The following is a 17530-nucleotide window of genomic DNA, read 5'->3' on the forward strand; positions in this document are numbered from 1 at the left end:
AAGGTATCCACACAGGACAGAACCAAACCATACCCCCTGAACGTTGTCTTCCCCCCCGGCATACATAGCGCGCTCGGGGCTCGGGATACTACGCCAATGTCAAGTTGTTCCTTGGGAATTACGCGCGATGCCTGTTTTCCATTTGTTTCTTCTCCGTGTTCTATGTATTACCTTTTTCGCGGTTTACCGATTTTATGCAATACTTACTGTGTTAGGTACATGATGCAGGTAGCTAGTATGTAGGTATTGTAATTTTTCATTAATTAATTGATCTCTGGCTGCATCGTGCAAGGTATGTAGGTAGGTAGATTCAGAAAGATAGATTATGCACATCCCCTAGCTTTTCCCTAATCAAGCTCACACCTCCGCATTTGTATGTATGCAGAGTAGAGATCTCTAAGCAGCTAATATATCGAGTTATTTAATGTGTTCATTGTGTAATGAATTAAATAGAATTGTCTTCAATAATCCAAGACGCCACGCAGTAAGAAATATTTACACGTGTATTCATTCTTTTTTTTTTTGAATCCTCGGAACACCCTCCGTACCTATCTACTCGATAATACATGTAGACCGTTTTCTAGTTTATCAAGCCACTTAAGCATCTTCTATACCATCTTCCATCTCACTTCCATCTAGCGGTCAGCCCATTCAGCCCAGCCTATCCGGCCAACCTCCCAAACTCGACGAACTTATGGCGCCGCCAAGCATATGAGAACTAACATATGTAGAAAAAAAAACGCCGCCAAGCCGAAGCTAGACAACCGCTTACATGTATAGATTGGTACTACCTACCTTACCTGCCTACTATCCGTACCGTAGTGTACCTAAGTAAGTTTAGACGACTCGGCGAGTACGGCATGATATCGCCGTGAAATGTAATCCGTAGGACTGGATGAGTACGCGTACCTGCAGGACGCGGTGGATATCTACCTGTCCTACCTATCTACCTTAAGATTATATATATTATCGATTATATTATCTATCTATGTATACCTATCATAGTACATTATCTAACTAGTCTATCTAAGCAACCAGACTATAATAAATAGAAACCCGCACTAGTAACCACCCTAAAATAATCCTGCGCCTATCTTGACTAATAACAACTTAAATACGTCTGACGCAACTTCCTCTATACCCGCCTGCTAGTACGCTAACGTTTCAACGACGAAGCTACGTTAGTTCATTTTCTCCCGCCACGAGAACTCGCGTGTTACTAGTGGACGCGAGAAAGCCGTAATAGATTAGCTATGCAGGTGATCTGATCATCACCTCTCCACCGCTCCGAGCTGAGGGATCTGCGTGTCCCGCATGAACCTATAAGCACCCCTAGTCGATCTATACCCAACATCAGCCTACCTAAGCTTAAGTAGTCCCGATAGTGCATATACTATTACTACCAGTCCGCGCCTACGCATAACACTTTTCGAATTATTGAATTTTGCCATCGGACTCCCGAAGGAGAAAAAAAGAGTCAAGTTCAACGGTCCCGAATACCTCGGTCCGGATACAGTGTATTGGAAACATAAAGCTAGCTAGCTAATGCTATGGGTGGACAACTTTCAAGTAGTAGTCTAACAGGACGTAGTAATAAAATAGACTATCGTTTGCTTTCTACTCCTGCTATTCCCTAAGACATGTCTCGTACCGGGCCCTGTAAACAAAACAAAAAAAAAACGGCCTTACAACGGTCGATAACATTTTGATACCTCGCCAAAAACCCCTTCGTAACTCCAGGCAATGATTGATTGATTGTGTTTCCATGTACATGAACGCCAGTTTGGATATGCTTGTCGCAATCCCATGTCATTCGTTCTCCGCGACTGTTAGGCGTGAGGTTCGTTTCGCAAAATGAATAGTAAAAAGTATAGGACCGACGTGAGACAAGAAGAGTCTAATAAGATGGGTAGTAATAAACGTCATAGTGAGAGGTCTACGTTGACAAGTCGCGCAACCACGGGGAGTGTGTTGGCCGTTGTGATTGATCATTCTCGATATAGCTAGCATGATATCTGTATAGCTTAGCTTCGTCGTACTCGATTCCAGAAGCGCTTCACAACATTGCTGTCCGTAGGAGCAGGAAGACCGAGCTCGTGGTCAATATCCGCGAAAATCTTGTCCATACTCTCTTTAGCACCATGACTAGTATACGGAGCAGAGATGGGAGTATCATCCCGTAATGCAAGCACTTGTGACGGTTTGCTGGAATACGGTCGCGGCGTTTGTTGCCACCCGTATAAATTGTCTTCGCAGGCCCGTAGATCGGGTCGCGTAAGCGTCATGCGTAGCGTCATCTCACGGGAAGCTGCAGGTACTTGTGCATAAGTTTCTGGATGTCTAGATGGATAGTCATTGGTGCGAGGTCGCTGAAGCGACTTGTCGTGTTTGTCTAGCGTGTCGGGGGTTCTAGGTGACTCGGGATCTGGTAGCGATGCGTCGTCGCTGTAAATAGATGATTTATCATCCTCCAGGAACGTCTTGAACTTCTCCGAGTCTGGAGAAAATATCCCATCCGATTGGCACTTTGCGCTTGGTAAATCCCTATATGGAATTGCCGAAGAATCACTCGAAGGGAAACCAAACTCGATTGCTTCGTCGAACTTCTGCGGCGAAGCTAGATATACTCGTAGTTTCAAGCGCGCCTCGGGATCCTGATAGTGAGTAGCGCCGGGGTCGATTGAAGATATCGATTTGTGGGCAGCATGCTTCGGAGTGATAAGCGACAGCGCCCTAGATTTCCGTCGTCCAGGTTGGGGAAAGCCTACCAAGGTAGCAGAAGTGGAGTTAGCAGAAGGCGGTGGTTGTTGCGCATCCTTTGTTCCTGGTCGACTTGAGATAGATGTGCGACCAAATGGGACCTTGGAGAAGGACATATGTCGACGGAACGAAGGGGGCCTTGGGTCCTTAGGAGCCATAGGCACCGACTCCCTCAAATTCACATGATAGTCGTCGAGAGCAAGTCGTAGATCGAGATCCTCCTCTTCATCCAGCCATCGGAAGCTGTCGTAAAGTGAGTCGCGCTTTCCAATGGAAGCATTGTCGCTTAGTAGAGACTCCATACTAGGTCGCTCAGATGAAGACAAAGTTGGTGGATAGACTGGAGGTGGTGAAGGGCGTCTGTTCGCAAGACGGCCGGCCTTGAAGAATGCTTCGTCAGCAGCATCCAATATGACACTCTGCCTTAACTGTCTGGCAACGAGGACCTGCTCCTCTCTAGTCAGGTGCTTCTCTCTAATCTTAGCGGGAAGCTTAGCCAGGAACGCGCAATCGGCAGAGAATACGTTGTCCTGACAAGTTGGAGAGGTAGTCGGTCGCTCTAGTGGTCTACCAGGAACGATAGCGCCGAGCGATGCTCCACGACGTTGATGATGTCGACGGAGTTCCTTGTCGGGTGGGCTCGAGGGGTCCAAGACACCAATAGTCTGAGCAAGACGTAAACGCTCCAAGGTGGAGAAATACTGTAGAAAGGAGGGGGCAAAGATTTAGTAAAAGCGTTCAAGACTTGAAGATGACTGGTAGAAAAGGCAGAATTCAGAATTCAGGTAATAATGTTATGCAATATGTAAAGGGAAGGGGTCAAAGTGTGCCGTGCTGCAGGAACGGGCATAATTGGCATAGAAGGAAACACCCATGCATGCAACAAGTGCTATGAAGAGCGTTGGCTTGCACTGGCAGTGGCCCAAAGCGTTCAGACCGTTGCAGTTGCAATATGCAGTAATATGCAAGGTAGTTGTGCCTGCTGCTTAATGTTGCTTAGCTAGCAGCCTATAAGCGAACAGCTTTGTGACTTCATTGGCGACTTGTTTCCCAGCGTTCCTTCGCACCCCCCTTTCCAACGTCGATACGAATATCCCAATTGGCAGGAAGCACTTGCCACGCAAAGTTGCGTCGGCGCGTTTCTGCAACTCTAGTCTTATAAGACTACCCAATCCGAAAAGGACTTGAGCTAGAGGGGAGAAATAAGAGATGTGAAGCCCCACAAAGTGCCGAAGGAGTTCCAGTCCCGCAAGGACGACAAGGACGAAGGTATGTTGGTCTAGAATGCAGTCGCGTTTTACACGTGTAAACACCTGCGATCGTCTTTTTTTCTTTCCCTTTCGTACCTTTTTTTTTTCTTGTCTTCCCCTCACCTGGGCACTTATCGTTCCATGATCGTGTGTAACCAACCGTAAGGTAGTATCGATAATATAGTAAAGACAAATGGAAGTGAAATAAAATATTATAACGAAAAAAATATATATAAAAATAAAAATATTGTAACTTACTTTTCGCCTGATGGCTATGGGAAGAGCCTCAAATTCCTCAATTTCTTTTCGCGTGAGATGTGGATGCGGCGGTAGCGTCATATCGTAATTAAGCTGATCCCTCTCATTTTTATTAGTCTTCTTCCAAACCGTACTATTGCTATTGACCGTCGTGCCTAGCCATTGTCGGAGCGAACTAAGCGAATGATGATTTGGGCCTGAATGGCCTCGGTGAGAATGCGCCTTCGAAGGTTGCGTCAGTTCGTGTTGCTGTCGGGCCTGATCGAGAAGGCTGTTGTGATAATCCACCGTACTACGTAAATCAACAATAGTATTGGGGCGGGCCGCTTGAATGTCTGGATAGTTCCCTTCGCCTGCGAGTTTGCTATTTGCGCAATGCCGCCGCATTGTTAATGTAGTAGGGCCGGATTAGTTGGTTCGGGCGCCAGAGACCATTATCTAAAGTTTAAAATGAATCGGGAAAGATAGATTTAGATTTAGATGCACGAAGGCATAATTGCTCCTCAAAAAGACACAATCTTTGATGGAAGCAGCAGGAAAAGAAGATTAGGTTCAGAGAAAGGAGTTGAATGTAATGTAATGAATAATACGAATTGCGTAGATACCAAGTGATAAAATTGAACCCAGTGTTGATCCAGTGCGCATTTGTCTAGAGAACCAGAAGAAGAAGAGAGAGAACAGGCACTACGTCAAATGAGTAGAATGGGTAACAGTATCACACGGGATGAAGCTCTTGAATAAGTGCCTGAATAAGTGCCTAACAGTGCGGTTCCCGAATACTGGGAATTTCAGGATCCCAGCCGTAACCTTGACTAGGAAACCTTGACTAGGATATTGACCGTTTTTTTGCCCTCGCCAGCCCTTGTCAAGGTACTTTAGTATTTCCTAGTAACTAAGAATCATTATTGGAGGGAAGGCTTGATGGGGATGAAAGTCTAGTCCATAACAGGTTACGCCAGGAACGACGTATACCATATGAGGAAATAAACTGGAGAAAGAAGAACAATTCGTGGGGTTCCACCTATCAAAAACGTGGTTTAACACCTCCATCAGCACCAGTACACACCTTGTCATCCAGTCACCATCCCGAATTTAAGGAGCTTGGACCTTCTGACTCCTGTGCCCCTGGGCCTGTGCTTCTGGGCCTGCAGCTTAATAGGTACCTACGCCTCCTAGGCCGACGTAAGCTAAGAGCTACCATATTATATAACTAGCACAATAAGAACAATAAGTTATGTAATTATGTACGTGCATTCCACCATCAACGGCATTCATTCAATTTATTAGAAACTCTACATTTGTCCTACATCCCTCTTTGAGTGCCGAGTATGCGTTGTGATACCACGCGCAGCTTCTATCAATACTCGACTACTATGTATTACGATATATTAAATATTTTGATATATTAAATATTATGATATATTAAAGGAATGATGTTAGGATGTGTAAATTTGCCGCAGCGCAACCAACCCACATATGTACGTGCCTGTTTCATCCACATCACCATCACCATCACCATCACTTGATGCCATGGCGGTTATCTACACACAAATGACCTCTTTATACTATTACGGAAGAGACTGAACTATTCAAATATATATATATATATATATATATCAGTCAATGTCAATAATTTTTATTGGGTCAGCTGTCCACCTTGCGGGCATCATACCGCAACTCATATAGACTAATTCTAAGTTAGTTCTGTTCTTAAGCCTTGTCAGTTATCGGTATATTCCGGCCAAAACGGCACGTTTCTGAATCACACACGGACCCCGAGCGCAAGACCCTGTGATAATATAGAGTTGTGCGGCTACAATCAATGCTAAACCATCTCATGGCCCAGATTTGACGCCTTCATCCCGAAGCCCCCTGTATCATAAATCTAGTTTCGTTTCCCGTCGACCTTAAGCCTGCTAAGCATAGTCAGACTCTTGGAAACGATGAGACGGTGCTCTGTACAGATTGTACTACTCTACGGCAGCGGAGTTGCCGAATGGTCCTTTCAGCCTTCGGCTAGCTAGCTTTTAATGAGCTCCCGCCCTGGTTTTAAGAAACGACTGGGGGTCATATTCTTTCTAGAAGTAACTAAGATGAACTAACTTATCATACGCTAGACACTCTTAGTCTCAGATCACGGTGGCTATGCACGGTGGCTTCAATCAGAAACTAAAAACTATGGAAGAATGTTGTACATATGTAAGGGCAAATGGCAACATGCCATCACATCATTATCCGTGAGGGGAAGGTTATCGGTGGTGAGCTTTGACGGGATCGACTCTCGCGATAATAACTTAAAAAGCTCAAGCTATTATATGCGTGACTATGCGCTACTGCGAGGCTATTGCACGCGCCTGAAACGCACATCATCTTCCTCTTTAAGCTACGCACTGACCATACCATCATGATATATATGCATGACAAGAACTCACAAGACTGAGAAATCCGGGGTGAGCTTGGAAACTAATACAACAGACTTATTATCTAAATTATATGTATAAGGATGATGCTTAACCATTACACTAAATAAACTAACGATCTTACTAAGGAGGAGATCACAATACGTCAACCACCTGACAGGTAGAGTGTCCGTGCTGGCACACTCCGGAGACAAAACGACCCGAGTTAATAGTCTGAGGCTGACCAGCATCTAAGTAATTAACCGAAGCAGTAAAAACCAACACAAAAACCCTCACTTCCCGGCCTTATTTGGCAAGACTTCTAACAGATAGTAAATAGTTCCATGTACCTTACGTACTTAGTTACCCTAGAGTATAATAAAATACGCCCTAAAACCTCGATTAAGTGTTTTATTTGCTGATGCATGTCCTCCTCAATACTCCCCAATCAACCCAGTTTGTTGCCGGCTAAGGGGACGGACGGCCTACTGGGATCCGATAATGATGGCCTTCATTTCGATTTTTTCAATAACAAGCGACCTCTCATCGTCTACAAAAATCTCGCCTTACGATCGAAGATATGGAAAGGAATACTTCATAAGTAGAGAGATAGTACATAGATAATTAGTAGGGCTTCTGATAATACAAGTAGAGTATGAAGAAGTTGAGAAACTCGCTCAAAGGGCTTATAACAATAGTCAATGAGTTTTAGGGCTGAATGACCTCGTCAGTTCTAGCTACAAGGACTGATATATATGCTTTCGCTCTACTCGAGAACAGTAAACCGGATGAAGCCAAGGAAGTCATGGCTAGTTTTTATCACGATTCCACCATACCCAAGAGGTCAATCCCGCCTTGTTCTACATAATTGAAGAGAGTCTTGGTATTACTTACCACCAATAAGGTCGATACCGTAAATCGCCGAAGCAACTAGAAGCTACTGGAACTGCTCGTATAGGAGTACAAAAGATTTTCCCGTAACTAGAAGGTCATTTAGGGTGACATATACGTTTCTTACTACCTATTCACGCGAGGTTAAACAGCACTAAAGCTGTTCAACCTCTTTCAGCGACTTTCACCACTTTCCCAAGTGATGGACCTGGATAACGTGTGTGAAATGTCGTAAATGTCACGATAGACGTAGGTGGCCTGTTAATTGAGGCCGATATGGATGAAGTAGCCGATAATGTACTCTTTGGCTGCCTCGTCTGCACAAGCCAGTTCTTGGATATTTCGGATGGGTACACTCTCAATTGTTGTGACGAATTTGCTGGGTTATACTACAAGCTGCGGGGGCGGCAGTATGCAGAGCAACTAATCCGAGTTGTCGTGGGAGCGCTACGATTACGAGACCCCAAGCATTATTCTGGATGGAAGATAAAAAATAAAATAAAAAGAGAAGGGGAGGAGGTTTCCTCACGTCAGATTATTGACCTCGCCTGGGTCGTAGAACGCCAGAGAGAACTTTAAAAAGCACTTGCGATCTTGGAGTAGAATTTGAAGGTCATAGCATGGAAGCTGTCCACAGCAATCGAGTGTACCCAGCATTTAGCCAAGTGCCATGGACTTTGCGGCAACCTCAAGAAGACGAAATTGCGTTCAAATCAATTGTAAAATTCCCATAGATTGCTTGGTCACGGCCATGATCATGAACAATATTCTGGTCTTTTCTAGAGGTAATGCAACTCAACTGTTCGCAATATATCTCAAACATAAGAGCTTCCAAACATAAGAGCTTCCCTTAGGTGAAAGATCGATTACATCAAAACACTACCTAGGCGTGGCAATGATCGGCTTGTCTCCGGCGAAATACTCGCATACCTTTTGCAGTGAGAATAGTCCAACCCCCCCTTTCCCATACACTACTCAAAGCTATAGTCATAACCATGAGTCCAAATGTGATCCCAATGTAGCTCCTCAACTGGCTAGAAGAGGTAGATCCCGTGTCGCCGTCGTATTGAACAATGTTAGTGCTGAATATAGCCTATGAAGTATTATTAGTTAGCTTCAGTCCCCGCCGTAATAGGTTTTAGAGTAGAGTCGTACTGCGACAAGATTTGCAGGCAAATATATGATAGTCGTCCAGGTAAGGATTCGCATAGATCTAGACTCTACCTGTGTATCTTTCGCTGCTAGAAAGAGAGCCTGTGCATGCTTCTCCGACTGTTCGAGTGTGGCATGGGTAATCGCCGACTCTCTCTGTGTAGTCTCGTCATGCCTAAAGTCAAGAATCTCCAGGAGCTATTTGGTGTGAGTCTAATCCTGCTAATTTGAAGTTTTGGACTGACTAGTCTTGATATGCCATCTGATACGTCCAACAGTCTGTCTATGGCTCGCTTATATATCCGCATCTTCGATTGAAAAACTTTGATTCGTGATTTGACTTCGTCTAAGCGAAGCAACATGCCCCGTCTACCGAGGTAGAAAAAGTGATCTTGAAATCCAACCAAGGTTTCAGACGTTTGATCGATGGCTGACCGAGCCCTTAAGAGCCGCCCCCTCGTCTGCTGGAAGTCCTGGCTGTCGCTAAATGCTAATATATAGTCATATTTCGATGGTCTACCAACTCTCGAGAAGCAAGCTTTTTCATTCTAGTGATAAATGAGGCTTTAGTATAAGCTTGTATTTTCGTTGCTTCGAATTACTCACGAATGACCCAACTTCCTGCTCAAGATGATTGATGTAGTCTCTCCATTTTGACTCCGTGAGGCCAAGGATAAGAGAATGAACCAACCATTGATAGTCCAATTCGGATGTACTTTTTGGTAGCCGTAGTTGTGCCAATAAACGCTTGATTTCACTTTCAATTAAAACGGAAGGTTGGAGTAAAACCCACCGGGATTTATGTGATCCTAGATGACAGCTATGATAAACGGCTAACTGGCGGTGAACCCATGGATATTCCTGTGGTCGGTCTATACGCTCCGGGTAGCGTATGTTGTAGCAAAGGTCTGTGATCATTTAGTAATTCAAAACAAACCTCTTAGCCCAGAAGACTTACCATGCTGAATATGCCCCGATCCGTCAATCGAAACACTGTGTCGATCATAGCCCCCGAAATCCTCGTCTATCCTGCTTGCTTTGAACCCAAATAGACGGATAAAGTACCACCATCTATCACAAGCTTGAATGAAGGATACGATTTGTTGAAATGAGTGCTGGGAGATTCGAAGGCGGCCCCAGGAGTTCTGCTGTCGAATGATACTAGAAAACTCAGCCATGTCTTATAGAGCAACATGGGTGGAAAGGGGGATTCAATTCATACGTCATACTAAGTCCACAATCATTATCTTTCAGCTTTCGTTATGGAACAGCGTTAGTTTCATATTCCGGTCACCGGTTCAAGGCTCACCGGGAATAGGACGTTGGTGAACTAACAACAGACAGGAGCCTCTTGAGGTGTTCGTGGTCTAACACATCCTCGGAACGAAAAGCTTAAATTGTTATTCTCGATATTGAATCAAGTGCAGAATTCTGTACTTACATGACTTTCCTTTGTGGTCGAATACGGTGAATTGCCGTACATCCCACGACCCAGTCTTTATGAATAGTCTGTCTAAGTCCTGATCCATTCTGTTGACGAAGTGAGAGTTCGAGTACGTGGAGTGAAGGATGGGCTGTCCTTGGATTGTTGCTATTTATGCAAAATAGTTAATTAGGCTGGCGAGGCTGCGAGGTTGAATATAGATTCACAGCCTCAGATAGCGAGTGAATCGAACGATTACCTAATCATTCGGAAAGAAAGAACTCGAAATATCGCTTATAAGGACACTCCTTACCAACTAATCCTTCGCTAGGAAGCTAGCAATAAACGATTAAAGGCCTCTGCTACCATGATGTACCTTTCGTAAAAATGAATATCCGTTCCTCTCCCCCACCCTTGGATTCCTGCGCCTGTGATTTTCGACGTAACTCGACTCTTCGACCCCACGACGGAGGAATCTCTACCCCGAAGTGCCTTAACGACCGGGAAAAGACACAAGGAGGTTAATATAGATCACGTGAATTCTATAGTGAGTTCTTGCCTCTGTTTAGGTTTTAAGTTCCTAATGCGACACAATTCCTTGAACTTGGATAACCACGGTCATTACTTATCCGGATAAATACTATTATGAAATATATTATGTGTTCGTAAAATTAAAGAGACATGTATACAAAGACGTTTGACTCCTATTGATGCTAATGCAAAGCAAAGCAAAGGTTTGGTGGCGATAGTACGGACTTGAATATCCAGAAACTACTTGTGTCCAGGTGGTGATGGACTGGGTGGTCGGGACTCGCTGAAAATGATAAATAAGTTCTGACTGCCGCTTGATAGTTGTCTCCCATCTTGACCTTCAGGCCATAAACAGGCCTCCCGGAAGGAAATCTATCGGCTTCTGTGGGATTGGCTGACAGACTTATAAGTGATTCTTTTAGTGTACTCAAGCTGCTAGCTGGATTAATCCCCGAGAGATAGATTCGATTCGCGTGACAAATTGTTTCGCTGCTTCATATTTCCAACGCCCGTTGTAGTATATCTACTCAACTAACGCGCTTTTCTTCCCATCCCATGAGTCTCCAGGGACTCCCACGGACTGGGATTCGCTGTTTCGTAGATATCTTGGAGGTCGGCTATGTCAGCGTCTATCTAAAATCTAGGGCTTTTTAATGGGTTGGTATCGGATAGGTTTATTAGGCCTGTCATAGCTGCTATTAAGGTGAACCTTAAATATCGAGCTTTGATCAAGGATTAATCACCCTGAGACGCTAATGGCTCAAGATCTTCGTTCGTAGTTAGAGACGTCTCGAGAATGAACTTGTTATCACGAGGTAAGACACTGCCAGAGAGAACCCTTGATGAATATCATGCGTAGAGTAAGTGCTAGAATCAGCAGCGAAGCTGCTGTATAGTGGTCATGTAGTAATATGAATCTATAACACTTAACCTTATATCCGGCGCTGCACGCCCCTTATACACCTTTACCATGTAGATCTATGCTTATCCACGAATAACTCCACTTATACACTGACAAGCAGAAAGCATGCAAACTTCATTGTTCCTTGCAGAGCTCTAAGCTAACTATGGGAGTTTATGGCTATAGATACTGGTAGTATATTTTGCTCTATGTAGATGTATCGTCTGGAATCCTAACACTCGTCCTACTTGCGTGTACCTGACAGCAATGAATCTAGACTATCTAAGGATTCGTGTATGCCATCCCGAACACCTCGTGGTAAAGTGCTGGATCGCACTGCTTTCATATCATAATCCAAATAGGTTTCTAGCCCGATAAGATGCCCCTGAAGCAAGTCATAAGTGTTACCCTGTTTGGCAGTGAGTGGCAAGTCAGTCCATGCGAGATTATTCTTGTTGAAGCCGATCGCTTCGCCGAAGAGGGTGAAACGCTTAAACCCATCCGAGACCACGCTATCTTTTGCTTTTTTCTCGAGTTCCGCAAATTTTATGCTTAGAACGCCGAAGCGAGACTTTGCTGCTATGAAGTCCATCCTCGAAGATATGTCTTTGGCGCTAGGCCGCTGATTTGGGTCAAGTTGCAATATGTCGCGTACGAGTGAGATCAGCCCACGAGCCTCGGGAGTAGAATTGATTCCTATCTCTTCCAACCATTCGTAGACGGCGGGATTCTTTTCCCCAGCGTGATGGAAGGTGTATGTCGTCCAGGTGTAGAGCGTATGCTTGCGTTTCTGCTCAAACTGGGCAACACCCTCAGAGCCTTTCACCATGTACGTCACAACTACAGCGAGTATGCATCCCAGCGCCCAGATGTCACTAGGTTGTCCGACTTTCTTGCGCTCGAAGCCGTCGTAGATGACACCCGACTCGGGTGGAATATAGAATCCCTGTACGTCTCTCGAAAGTGTCTTAGAGTTGGCAGACATAGACTTCAATGATGAAAGACCAAAATCGGAGAGTAGAAACCGCGTGCCGTGGACGAGGATGTTCTGCGGCTTGAGATCGTGATGATAGCCTTTCAACTCCAACCCGTACTCAACACTTGTCACATGGTGGAAACTTGCCACAGCAGAGCATAGACCCTGTAGTGCTTGATAGAAGCTGTCATCAGTTGCTAGAGCAACAGTACGACTGGGTGAACGAAGTAAGGCCTCGAGATCGCACTCGGCACGCTCAAAGATCAGATTGTAAGTTCCTCGGTAGACGTAGGACGTTATAAGTCTGACTATGCTGGGGTGCTTCACAAGACGAAGCTGCGATAGTATGTGGATTTCAGACGCGAGGCTTTCCATATCGCGTTTACCAGATGGATGATCTAACTTTTTTCGGATCAAAGTTAAGTCCTGCAATATGTGAGTTTTATATACTACATATAGGTGGGGGGATTGACGGGGAATTACCACTGGCAGGAGAAGAGATAGAGGATCTCCATGGTGCTCTGGATTCAGTTTAATTTCGTAAACAGTGCTGAAGCCTCCGGATCCTATCTTCTTATTCTCGGTGATAGGAAGAATAGTCCCTAGGTCGAAATCTCGGTGGGATGCGTCGCCTCGGATGCGCGGGGCCAACACGCTCCATTGTTTGCGGTGAAATAGGTTTCCATTGGTCTCGCCAAGTATATGAACGAGATTATCTTTGTTAAACGGAAGCTTGGCGTCGAGTGGCTGATCCTGCATATGATCATTCTGGATAAAACGAACAATGTCCTGTTCCTTTCCTATCATGATGAGTATAGCAAATATCTTCTTCCCCCCGGCTAGCACTGCCTTGCGAACTTCATCCTGGTATTGAGGCATGATCTTGGACTTAATAACATCCGAGATGGTTTTCTCATCGAGTATAGCGTTCAGACGAGGTTCAGGCAAATACCATTTCGTTTCGTGGTTTTCTACTAGAGATCTCTCTAGTCGGTCTCTAAGCTTACTCATTTTGGTGAAGTTGGCCTACGCCCTGTTTGTCGACTGCTTGTGGGATTAGAAAGGACGGAGTGATTCTATATCCGACTATATTCATGTTAGTGGCAGTTACGACACACGGCGCTTAATCGAGGGTTATAGAAGTTACTGTACGCGTACAATCGAGAGCTCGCGTGGTACTGCGAGGATGTATTTATCCAAAGTCTCCTAGGATATCATTAGCAGATCGGGAATAGCTTGAGCTGGATCTGAGCGGCATTTACCTCAACTTCGTAGCTGCCCGATCCGAACCTATTGTTGAGTAGTGCTAGGAGTTTCGCCTTGCTCAAGTAGCGTTTTTCAATCGCCTGTTGCATACTATAGTCCTAAGAACGTTTTATCTACTTGTTGTTGCCGATAAAAGTCCAGAATTGCTCTCTATGGGTTGTTAAAGTCTAAGTTTAAGTAAATACCTCGCTCCCTAGAAGTATTGAGAATGATTATGAGTCCAACTACGCCCAGAAATATACCGATTAAATTCTTCCAGAAAGGGCAATAATAGCATAGCCACGCGTTAACCATATACTTATTATTTCATATTCCGGTACAAATACTTCGTACGAACAAGTAAACAGATGTTTACTTACCTGATTTAGCGTGGTTGTCGTATATATTAAGGAATGACGTTTGTGAAATTACAAGATATATTTTAGTTAGGTATGCGGGCAATCCGACGACCGTCTATTCAATTAGATAGGTAGGTACCTATGTTTGATTTATTAATTGACTTGATTTAGATAAGCTGACTTGGATGTTTAAGATAAGTTTATCGCCACGGTCAATTTAGCGAGAAAGATTGTAAGCATCTTACTATAACTACTACATGTATGCTCATTTATTGAAGCTAGCTTATTCTATCCAATGTTTTATTTTGCCAGCATTGATAAATCTATTTTTTATAAAAAATAAGGGATAATAATAAATTCATGTGATAAAACGTTCAAAAACCGTGAATGTTGAAATGATTTCGTAATAATAAATAAAAATAATTAATATGATTATCATGAGGCTGAAACCAGAATGTGTCATCTATTGAAGATGAAGGAACCCAAAACATCATATCCTTACGGCCAGCCGCAAGGCCTTGTTTATATAGGTTAGGTACCTCATCAATAACAAAGAAACAAAGCATCTGGCGGAACGCTAAATAACATTGTGACTTTGTATCAACCGTGACAATAATACTATAATTTATATAAAAATCTTGATAACTATTGTTTAGCGAAGCTAAACAACTTTTTGACTCGACATGGTACTTTTTGGTTTCAGCCTCTTCAGCCTCGCGATATATCTAAGTACACAATTCTTGACTTACAAGTATATCTCTATCAGTGGCTGTACTACGCTTTCCTGTATCAAGAGTAGTCCCTCCCTTTTTTTGACAGTTTACCACCCCACTCTTGGAGCGGGGTAGGTCAATCAAGGACGTCATACGTCATGAGGTATGTACATTACCGGGAGGGGTTTATTGACATTATGTCAGCAACAGTGTTAGTGTAATTACAGGTCAATAGGTACCTACAATGTCAGCAAAGGCTTGTTGTACCGATTTAATCGCGGCAGGTACTTACAAGTTAGTCCTAGAAGACACTATGTTAGGTAGGTGTCTATAATCTTAGAGATACTTTCGATGTTTAGATAGTTAGTATGTTTACCAACATGTCAGTATCAATACGATGTCACTCCCGGTCTGGAGTATGTATATATTGCAATACGGTAAATCTAATTGTTTGTAATAACCTTGTAACCTAGGTAGTGAAATGGTAAATAGACGTAGCCTGTGATCTCATAATAGTAGTAGTTCAAGTATTTTTCTAGATTTTTTTATATGTCTATGCACCTACCTACATGATACATTATTACAGGACCTTCTATTCTTTTTTATAATTCTTAATATATTAGATTTCCTGGACTGACATAGTATCGTACGTGACATATATGATTGGAGAGCGTGACTACTGTTGGCAATGATGTTTAAAAAGCTACTTTTCTCCAATATATCAGTATTGTGAAAGCAATACAATTACAATGAGATATAAATTATAATCGTGTACGTACGGTAGCTATTTCAGATGTGGTTATTCTTATAATTTGGATACGATCACTCTTAACGGTGAATACATCATAAGGAGCAGTTAATCAGCCGGAGGGGCTGATTCTTGACTACTACATGGCCGACACTATGTCCACACCTTATCACTATTGCTGACACCATGTCAGTAGACCCCCCTACCCGCTAATGTATGTATCTAACATGTGAATGGAACCAAACACGCCCAGACACCTAACCTACGCAGCCACCAACGTATCCAACGGATCATAATACCTATACACCTTCCCCTCCTTCTCCCCCCTCGTCAGCGACGGCTGCGTAAAAGTCGACACCCCCGTCGTTCGATCGTACGACTCGCGGAGCGCAGCAGGCCTCTTGCCGCCGCCCTCGGGCAAGTCGACGACGAACCTGGGGATGTAGAATCCGGCCACCGTGCCCTGGATCGCCGACTCGATGTCCAGGATCGTCTGTAGCGGCGTGCGCAGGTGCTCGATTTTCTTCACCATGTCGCATTGGTAGACGTAGTACTGTTTGGGCAGCGGAGTTGAGGTTAGCAAGGTAGGTAGTTGTGCCGTATTAGGGAAAAGGGGGAGAAATGAGAAAAGGAGAAAAGAAGAAAAGGGGGAAAGGGAAAAGGAGACGTCTCACCGGCTGAATTCCCATCCTCGCCAACCTCTTAACAAGCGTCCCCATAACCTCAACACTATCATTAACTCCCCTAAGCAGCACCGTCTGATTCCGCACCGTCATACCCTTCTGCATCAGCCTCAAACTAGCCCGTTCCGTGACCCACGAAATCTCATTCGAATGGTTGAAATGGGTATGCAGCGCCATATGCTTTCCAGCCTGGCGCGCCTTATCCGAGACGCGGATCAGGGTATCCGTCCACGGGTCCTCCGTATCGAGGAACCTATGCGGCGACACGGCTAAGCCCTTCGACGCGATGCGGAACCGCTCGATGTTCTTCATGCCGATGAGCCGGTCGCCGATCCACTCGAGGATGTGCGGGGCCAGGTAGAAAGCGTCGCCGCCGGAGACGACGATGTCGTGGAGGCCTTCTTGGCTCTCGATGTAGTCGAAGGCTCTAGTGAGTCTGTCGCGCGTGGTCCGGAAGGACTCCTTGGTTACTAGCTCGGTGTCGGCGCCGATGCCGTAGGATCTGGTGCAATAGAGGCAATAGGTTGGGCAGACCGAGGTTGCTAGGACTGTTAGCGGTGGTTAGAATAGATGTTTGGGTGGAAACTTACGGAGTAGTAGCGCTTTGTCGGGATAGCGATGTACGACAGCAGGAACTGGAGAGTCTTTCTGCTCGTTCAAGGAGTCAAGCTTAAGTGCGGGATGGTCTTTCATCATTATAGACCCCAAGGGAATAAACTGCTGGAAGATTGGGTCGTTCGCTGGATCCTTCCAGTTTATTCTGCTTAAGACGTACGGCCTATTCCAAGTTAGAGCTGAAATAGTCATACCAGCCGATAGCCTCTTTTATGCTTGTGTCTTCCTTATTTATTTATCAGGGTACTCACATCACCCGAACAGACATGGTAGATTCCCTCATCCCACTTACAACATCCCCCATAAGCTCTTCTCGACTCTGTATACCCCCTATTCGGTGGTGACGAGGCATCTCAGCTGGAAGGACATTGTCGAGAAAGTCTAGCATTTTATCGGCTAATAGCTTGCGGTCGCGTCCTAGCTTGGCCTCGACGACATTCTAAATCGTTCAGCGAGTGTAGAACAAGAGGAAGAAAAAAGAGGTTGAGCCTACTTTGACGCCCCATTTCCACGATAGAAAATCTTCTCTGGGCACATCCTTCCATAATGGAATAGCGCGCCAGAACTCGTCTTCTGGTTCAGAGAGGGTCGCTGATTGTGATACAGGTGGCAGAGGAAGTTCACGG

The 17530-nt window shown here is 44.6% G+C and overlaps 3 protein-coding genes across 3 annotated transcripts; all 3 read right to left on the reverse strand.

Annotated features, from left to right (window-relative positions):
* Window positions 1-2024: 2024 nt before the first annotated feature.
* On the reverse strand, window positions 2025-4349 carry GL218_05071 (mucin; the record flags this gene model as incomplete). The annotated part of the gene is made up of 2 exons (XM_033581708.1): window positions 2025-3425; window positions 4269-4349. The coding sequence occupies 2 exons, from the start codon at window positions 4347-4349 to the stop codon at window positions 2025-2027; spliced, it is 1482 nt and encodes a 493-aa protein (XP_033435709.1).
* Window positions 4350-11809: 7460 nt separating this feature from the next.
* Window positions 11810-13552, reverse strand: GL218_05072 (Cyclin-dependent kinase 3; the record flags this gene model as incomplete). Its single annotated transcript, XM_033581709.1, has 1 exon — window positions 11810-13552. One exon carries the CDS (start codon window positions 13550-13552, stop codon window positions 11810-11812), a length of 1743 nt encoding a protein of 580 aa, XP_033435706.1.
* A 2316-nt stretch (window positions 13553-15868) lies between these two features.
* GL218_05073 (L-lysine 2,3-aminomutase) lies at window positions 15869-17292 on the reverse strand (the record flags this gene model as incomplete). The annotated part of the gene is made up of 4 exons (XM_033581710.1): window positions 15869-16159; window positions 16281-16831; window positions 16880-17067; window positions 17156-17292. The coding sequence occupies 4 exons, from the start codon at window positions 17290-17292 to the stop codon at window positions 15869-15871; spliced, it is 1167 nt and encodes a 388-aa protein (XP_033435707.1).
* Window positions 17293-17530: the final 238 nt, after the last annotated feature.

Source organism: Daldinia childiae, assembly GCF_008694065.1.
Source record: "Daldinia childiae strain JS-1345 chromosome Unknown Scaffold4, whole genome shotgun sequence".
Lineage (NCBI taxonomy): Eukaryota > Fungi > Ascomycota > Sordariomycetes > Xylariales > Hypoxylaceae > Daldinia > Daldinia childiae.